General features: G+C 50.6%; 1 protein-coding gene across 2 annotated transcripts; it reads right to left on the bottom strand.

The window, feature by feature from the left end:
• Positions 1–371: 371 nt before the first annotated feature.
• On the bottom strand, positions 372–3,298 carry LSM10 (LSM10, U7 small nuclear RNA associated). 2 transcript variants are annotated; one of them, XM_021683704.1, is made up of 2 exons: positions 3,138–3,298; positions 372–1,335 (listed from the first exon to the last, which is right to left on the bottom strand). In XM_021683704.1, the coding sequence occupies exons 1-2, from the start codon at positions 3,268–3,270 to the stop codon at positions 941–943; spliced, it is 528 nt and encodes a 175-aa protein (XP_021539379.1). In that variant the 5' UTR covers positions 3,271–3,298; the 3' UTR covers positions 372–940. The 2 variants fall into 2 exon arrangements, with proteins under 2 accessions (XP_021539379.1, XP_021539380.1); XM_021683705.1 differs by having other exon boundaries at positions 3,008–3,255.
• Positions 3,299–8,249: the final 4,951 nt, after the last annotated feature.

Here is an 8,249-nt window from a genome sequence, read left to right on the forward strand (position 1 = left end):
TCTTGCTGTTGGATGAGCTCCCACACTCGAAGGGAGCGCCCAGGATTACCTCAACCTCCCTACCTCAGGGAAGAGCAAGGAGACGAACAGCCTCTTCAACAGGGAATCTGAACAGAAAAGCCACTTTCCATCTGGCCAGACTGAAGCACTCACCTACAATTCTCAAACTTTGCTGCTTATCAGTATCACCTGAGAAACTTTTTTTTAAAAAGATTTTATTTATTTATTTGAGAGAGAGCGAGAGAGAAGGAGCAGGGGGAGCAGCAGAGGGAGATGGGGGAGCAGCAGAGGGAGATGGAGAAGCAGGTTCCCCGCTGAGCGGGGAGCCCGACTCGAGGCTCGATCTCAGGACCCTGGGATCATGACCGAAGCGGAAGGCAGACACTTAACCAACTGAGCCACCCAGGCAACCCTCACCTGAGAAACTTAAAAAGAATCCCAGTGTCCAGGCTACACCCAATACCAATGAAATCTGAATAGCTGATGGTGGGACAGGTGATGGCAATGTGCTGTCAAGTTTAAGCACCACTGCCCTATGACGTAGGACCCACACGGAGCCCAGCACACATCAGGGAAAGCATGAGGCACGGACTTGTTTGTATCCAAGTTTTCTGAGAAAGCAAACACAACTGTGAGAAACCGGAACGCTCAGGGGTGGCTCAGGCTGAGTACACTCGAGAACCCTCGCTGGGAGAGGGCTGAAAACGATTTGGCAGATTCCCTAAATCAGTAAATCAGATTCCGATGTAAATGATCAAGGCCACAGACAGGTAAGTAGGATCCCAGAGTGAGTCTAGGAGACGGGACCCTGTGAAAGGCAGCTGTGACTGGGCTGGCCCCGCTCTCTTTCTGGGCTCTGGGCAGGGAGGGGAGCAGACGGTTGGCTCAGTAGAACTCTGGAGGAACCTGAGTGGGGACTGGAGCTGGCTGAGGGAAAGGCTCATTTATACTTTTTGGAGGGAAATTCCCGCCGGCCTTGGCCCTTGCTGCCGAAGTTGCGCACCCGGTGGATGACCTGCAGCTGCTGCTCAATGGTCGCTGTGATGTTCACATCATCTGGGATGTGGACATAGCGGACATTACGGCCCGTCACGAAGAGGTCATCCAGCTCGACCTGATGCCCCCAGCGGTCTGTGTAGGTGACGTTGGCCAGGCGGATGTTCATGAAAGCATCCACATTGTCTATGCGTCCGCGGGCCACGCTCTCATCCCGCAGGTCCACGGTGGTTACCTGGCCCTGGAGGCCCTGCAGCAGGATAATCAGGCTGTTCTCAGAGATGGTCCGCTCCTTCACCGAGTGGCTCACTGCCATTCTTCCACACCAAAGACTGCTGGCTGTGGGGGGAGAAGCACACAGACGGGAGCTGTGGCAAGCTAGGGGCTGCAACTGCCAACTCACCTCTACCAGGCTCTAGCACAGACCTCTCCAAGTCGGCCTGGCTCCCCAATCTCTGTGTCTAAGGAACACCCTTCGGTGCCAGGTGCTTCGTGCACACGTCTCACAGAATCTTCACGCTACCAGGCAAGCGAAGAATTACTTACACTCATTTTGTAAATAAAATATGAGCGAGAGATGTGACTTGCCCAAGGTCACACAGCTGATACGTGGAGGTGCTGGGATTCAAATCTATCACTGCCTGACTCCCAACCTCACACCGCTACTTCTGAACCCTCACTGCAAGGCAGAATCACCTGGTGAGTTTTTACCGGCTGCCACCGCCCCCAGAGGGTCTGATTCATTTGGTCAGGGGTGGGGCCCGGGTATCCTATTTTTAAAAGCTCCACAAGTAATTCTGATGTGCGTCCAAGTTTGAGAACCGCTGCTCTAAAGTGTAGTTTACACCCTTGCCAGTCTGTGGACCAGCACTTTCAGCATCACCCAGGCACTGGCTAGGAATGCAGAAGCCCGGGCGCTTAGGTGGCTCAGCTGGTTAAGTCAGCCTTCGGCTCAGGTCATGATCCCAGCGTCCTGGGATCAAGTCCCAGGTCGGGCTCCTTGCTCAGCCGGGAGCCTGCTTCTCCCTCTCCCTCTGTCCCTCCCGCTGCTTGTGCTCTCTCGCTCTCAAATAAAAAATAAATAAAATCTTAAAAAAAAAAAAAAGAAAAGAAAAAGAGAATGCAGAATCTCTGGTCTCTCCCCAGACTGACTGAAAGAATCTGCACTTTATCATGACCCCTATATCAATCACCAGTAGTTCTCAAATGTGTGTATCGGAGTCACCTGAGGACATGTTAAATTGCAGAATGCTGGGCTCCCCTCTCAGTTTCAAACTTACTAGGTCTGAGGTGGTGCCCAGTAATGTAATTTCTAACATGTTTTCAGTTAACACTGATATTGCTGGTCTGGGGCCCATGCTCCCAGAGTGACTGGTCTACACCATGCAGCCACCATGGAAGTAGAAATTTTGGTAAATTGGAAAAAAACAAAACCAAAAAACCGCAACATGGCAGCATATAAAACACATAGGTTTTGAAGGCAGAGAAAAATAGGTTGGAATCCTCACTCCACCCACAAACTGTAAACCTAGGACAGTTACTTAATGTCTCTGAACCTGTTTCCACATCTATTAAACCAGAGGCTAAACGAGGCTAACAGAATCTGCCCACACGGAATGTACTTTGCTTTCATCACGTCTTGATGCTGTATTAATGTAACTCTCTTATCTAGCCCCTCTTTTCAGACTCTCGGTGGAAGGTGGTGGAACTTTCCCCCCTAAGACCTCACTCAACCCGTACCCGGGCTGTGCAGGGTGGCATTCAGTGTAGCAAGCCGGACCACACCACCGATGGGGGCGTCGGGCCGGGGAGTGTAAGGACCCCACCCAGGCTTCACCAGAATGCGCCCCGGCGAGGATAAGGGCTGCCCGGAGGGATTGCAAAGGAGCAGTCCCGGGCTCTAGGACGGGCTCTGCCACTTCCCAGGAGAGCGACCTCGGGCAAGCCGCTTAGCTTCTTCAAGCCTGTTAGCCCAGCGGGAAAATGGGGATGGTGACGACCCTTTACTCACGGAGCAGTGGGGGTGGGCGAGGGGAGACGGGCTCTACTCCGCAAATCAGGAAGGAAGCGCTTCCCCCGCTCCCCGCGGCTCTCCGGGGTTCCGGGCGCCCCCGCGCTCCGCCCCGGGCTCTGGGACCCACCGCACCGGATTCCTTCCGCTTCCCGGTCCACCCCGCCGCCGAAGCTAGCGGGCGCCTGGCCGGGCGGCCTCCCTCCTGCGGCGGGACCAAGAAGCCATGGCAACAGCTGAGCCACTCTGTCCTCCCCGACCATAGAGAGCGCGGCCGACGCAGGCCCGCGCCACCGCGGACGCGCCCGGAACTACAACCCCCAGAATGCCTCGCGGGCCGCGGGCCGCGGGCTCGCGCTCGCACTCCGGCGACTCTGGGCCTGCGTCGCGGGGTGTCTCTTTCACTAGAGCCATTCATTCTTTCAACAAATACTCATTGAACCTCCACCGTGCGTCAGGCCGCCTCCCCGGCTCTGGACACACATCAGTGACCAAGGAGACGAGCTCCCTGATCTGGTGACCCGTAAATCTACTTGGGGGCGGACGTCCATAAGAAAACAAACAAGAGGGGCGCCTGGGTGGCTCAGTCGTTAAGCGTCTGCCTTCGGCTTAGGTCATGGTCCCAGGGTCCTTGGATCGAGCCCCACATCGGGCTCCCTGCTCAGCGGGAAGCCTGCTTCTCCCTCTCCCACTCCCCCTGCTTGTGTTCCCTCTCTCTGTCAAATAAATAAATAAAATCTTAAAAAAAAAAAACAAGAAAATGGTAAAAGCCCTTCAGAGAATTAAAATAGGGTGATGTGATAGTGACTGGGTGGCTTTTTATTGAACGATCAGGGATGTCCTGAGAAGGTGACATCTGAGTGGAGATCAATGACATAAAACCAACTTGTGAAAACTAGGGGAAGAGCACTGCAATTAGAGGGAACTGTTTGTGCCAAGGACCTGGTGGAAATGTGCTCGCCAATTTGGAAAAACGGAGAAGCCAGTAAGACAGGACAGTCGTATGCCAAGAGGTGGGAGAGGGAGGCAAGAGCCCGAGCACTTGCGGCTTTGTAAGCCAAGGTAAGGGGTTTGGAGGCAGTGCCTAGCTTCAAATCTGCTCCCTGCTAACTGACTTTCCACAAGTGAATCATCCTCTTTGTGCCCAGGTTTCCTCATGAATTACTAGAAGTGCAATGATGGGCTATCAAAGGGGAGTGTCTGTGTGACGTGATCTGATTTACATTTTTCAAAGGTCACTCTATAGCCATGGTAAAAGCCTCAATTTCCCTGTTAGAAAAAAACAAGGTAATATCTATCTCAGAGAACTGACCTTCATTCATACATGAAAGCACCTGGTTCTATAGGAGGTAGGCTTGTTTCATTCCTTCACTCTCTCATTCATTGATTTCCAGCTCCCCCAGAAGCCTTCCCCTTTTCCCAAAGATCACAGTTGGTCTCTTCTCATCCTAAAAATACAGTCTGCCTTTGTCCATGCAAACTACTCTTGTTCTCCTACCTTCCACACTTGAACTTCTCGAGGAGGCCTCTACACCTGTGGTTCTCCAAGTGTAGTCCTTTTTCCAACTTCATGACCATTCTCCTGTTTTGTTTTGTTTTTTTCTGGGGCATTGTATCATTTGGTTTCACAGATTTCTGATTGTTTCTTCTCCATCTCTCTCTCTTTTTTAAACCCCATTTCATTCTCCTGCTCCCTAACGTGTGTGCTTTCTCTGGGGCTGTATTCCCAGCCTCGCTCTCTAATTGGTCACGTCTATCCATGCTGCCTGCTACTATGTGCTGAAGTCTCTTGTCTAGCTCACCAGCAGAGACTGCTCTACGGAACTCCATTTCCCAACTGCCTGTTGCTTATTCCCACATGTCTTAATGGTCCTTGAAAGTCAGCATGTCTACAAGACAGATTTATCAAGTCCTTTCCAAATCAGCTATTGTTCTGATTTTTTCTATTTCTGTGGTTGCTACTGCCATTTTCCAGCTACTCAAATTGGGCACCTTGAATAAACATGATAACTTTGGTCATTTCTTGATTCCCTACACCTGTCAGTCACTGAGCCCTGCAAATTCTTGGAAGAAGGGTCTCCCACCCTTCACTTGCCTTTTTATTCTGACTGCCGCCAACCCAGTTGAGATCTTTCTCTTATTTGATTCATTATAAAAACCATCTTTCTGGTCTTTGTGTCTCATGATCATTTGCCAACGGATTCAAAATATAGTTATGGTCTTATCATTTACCTGCTAAGAAAACTTTTGATTCACTAGCAGAATAAAGTTCTAGTGCTGACATTGATCTGATTCCAGCTCACGTTCCATCTGGATCTCTTTCAGGTTCTCTACTCAAACCCTCCAGCCAGTGTTTCTTAAAGTGTGGTGTGGGAACAAGTTGCCTCCGTGGAAGGCTTTGTTTCACGGAATCAGAAGCAGAGTTCGGAGAGCTGCACATCCAGTAATGCACACTAAAATTTGAGATCCAATGTCCTCCTCTCTAGTTAGACCTAGCCACTCAGCAACTCAGACAAGCCCTCCACTCCTGCCTCTGCCTTTGTTATCCTGCTGCATCTGCCTTGGATCCTCTCTTGTTTATCTTTGGATGTTAAGTCCAATCCCTCCTTCAAACCCTGGCTCAATTGCTGTACCTTTCTGAAGTCTTCACCAATTACCCCACTTGGGAGTGATCGCTCCCCTAACCCCTGTAACATTTTGCTTGCTGTATGTTTGCTTGTCATATGCAGATTCACCATACTTATGTTAATCTTACTTCCTCCCCTACTAGTCTCCTGGGTGCTGAGACAAAGAGAAGGCCTTAGGAGGCCCAAATGCTTCACACTACAAGACGGTTATATGAGGAACACTGGCTTTATGATTGTGGTGAGAAGGTGACAGGGATCTGAATGAAGACGGTGGCAGTGGGAATGGAAAGAAGGGCTGAATGTTAAAGACTGAAATAAGCTAATCAGACTCCCTGAAGGCTGATTAGATCTGGAGTGTGGGTGGGAAGAGGAGGAATCAATGACTAACATTTTTTTTTTTAAGATTTACTTATTGCGGCACCCAAGTGTCTTGCAGTCAGCTCAGGTCATGATTCTGGGGTCCTAGGATCGAGCCCCATGTCGGGGTCCCTGCTCAGCGGGGAGTCTTCTTCTCCCTCTGCCTCTTTCCTCTGCTCGTGCTCTCTCTCTCTCAAATAAATGGATAAAAGATTTATTTATTTATTTGAGGGGGGGCGCACTCAGGGGGAGGGGCAGAGGGAGAGGGAGAGAGAGAATCTCAAGCAGACTCCCCGTTGAGCACGGAGCCCGAGGCAGGCCTCGATCCCAAGACCTTGAGATCATGACCTGAGCTGAAATCAAGAGTTGGACGCTTAACCGACTGAGCCACCCAGGAACCCCTAAAAAATTTTTTTTAAAGTTTATTTTTTTAGTAATCTCTATACCCAGCGTGGGGGCTCGAACTCACAATGCCCTGGTCAAGAGTTGCTTGCTCTTCCGACTGAGCCCACCAGGAGTCCCTTGATGATTTTAAATTTTAAATTTTAACTCTGGGTATCTTGAGAGATGGTGGAATGACCCTGTGGGGGCTATCTCATTTTTTGGCTACTCAGCCAATTAATCTCCTTTCCCCACAGTTGGGGAAATCTGACGTTCTATGCATTTCGGTGGCAAGCGGGGTTCTGCTTCCCACTACAGGTGATTTAAGGGCCAGATGTTGTCTCTGGTCCTCGTCAGTTATGGCGTGTGCTTGTGACCTAAGCCAGCAGGGACTATTCAGGCCCCATCCCGGGGTCTGTGCCATCCAGGCCTCGTTGCTGGTCCTCTCCTGTGCTGCCCTGCCCTTCCTGGGCTCCCGGCCGCCCTCTCATGCTTCTCCAGTCTTCCTGACAACCGTGAGTTGCCTGAAGCCCTTTAAGTACATTCCTTCTCTAGTTAAGTAGCCAGAATTGGTTTCAGGTTTTTGCAATCCCAACACCTAGCCTAGTACTGGGCCCTCTTGAATTGCGTTCATTTCAGGAGCTTGAATGTCTCTGTTTCCTTTAGATGAGCTGTTCTGGTTCAGTTTCTTTTTTTTTTTTTTTAAAGATTTTATTTATTTATTTGAGAGAGAGAGTGAGAGAGAGAAAGAGCACAAGACGGGGGAGCGGGAGAGGGAGAAGCAGACTCCCTGCCGAGCAGGGAGCCCGATGCGGGACTCGATCCCGGGACTCCAGGATCATGACCCGAGCCAAAAGCAGTCGCTTAACCAACTGAGCCACCCAGGCGCCCCTGGTTCAGTTTCTAATTGTCAGAGGGTCACAGAATCCCGAGAGGGCAATTCCCAGGTCACCTGCTCCTAGTCAGCACCCAGTGTGCAAACCCCTCGACAGTCACTTGCTCCCAGGTGTTTGAGTCCATTGTTAGGATGTTTTTGGTAACTTCTACCCATTGCGTCTAGTTCCTTTCTGTGGAAAATTGTCCTATTCTGTATTACATTTAATGATTTATTTATTTGAGAGAGAGGGAGAGAGACCGTGCACGCTGGAGCCGGGGGAGGGGCAGAGGGAGAGGGGAAGCAGACCCCCAGCTGAGCACGGAGCCCCACTCAGGGCTCAGTCTCACGACCCTGAGATCATGACCTGAGCCGAAACCAAGAGTCAGATGCTCAACTGACTGAGCTACCCAGGCGCCCCTGTATTATATTTAATTTTAGAAGTTTCTTTAGCCTTTTGAAAGGTAAATGTACCAAATAAGTAAAAATGACATTAGTGTTGGACACTGAGTTATGAGGTGATGTGGAAGATCTCAGGGAAAGTGAGCCTGCAGTCCAGGCGAGGAGGGGGTCACAGAGATTTGCGAGTCAATAGTAATAGTTGAAAATAACAGCCTCTTGGGAAGAAAGTGATGTCAACACTTTTGGGAGCTGCAGGGCACAGGAGAGCCTGTGGTCTGGGGGGCAGGGTGAGGGGGGGAGATGAGAAGAGAGTGAGGAATGGGGAGAGAAGCGGGGGGTGAAACAGGGGCCATCTGGCAATTGACCTAGCCATCTTTTTTTAAGATTTATTTATTTTGAGAGAGAGAGAAAATGAGAGTGCACACAAGCCGGAGGGAGGGGTGGAGGGAGAGGGAACAGCAGACTTCCCGCTGTGTGGAGCTCACCGTAGGGCTCAATCCCAGGTCCCTTGAATGATGGATGACCTGAGCTGAAGGCAGATGCTTAACTGACTGAGCCACCCAGGCGCTCCTGACCTGGCCATTTTGACAGACTTTTTAAA

This window comes from Neomonachus schauinslandi, chromosome 4 (genome assembly GCF_002201575.2).
Source record: "Neomonachus schauinslandi chromosome 4, ASM220157v2, whole genome shotgun sequence".
Classification (NCBI taxonomy): domain Eukaryota; kingdom Metazoa; phylum Chordata; class Mammalia; order Carnivora; family Phocidae; genus Neomonachus; species Neomonachus schauinslandi.

Bases quoted from the DNA above. Each gene is read 5' to 3' on its own strand.
- LSM10 (XM_021683704.1), bottom strand. From the start codon at position 3,270: ATGGTCGGGGAGGACAGAGTGGCTCAGCTGTTGCCATGGCTTCTTGGT. The intron at 1,336-3,137 runs GTGGGTCCCAGA...CTCCCCCCACAG, and splicing joins AGCGGAAGGAATCCGGTGCG to CCAGCAGTCTTTGGTGTGGA.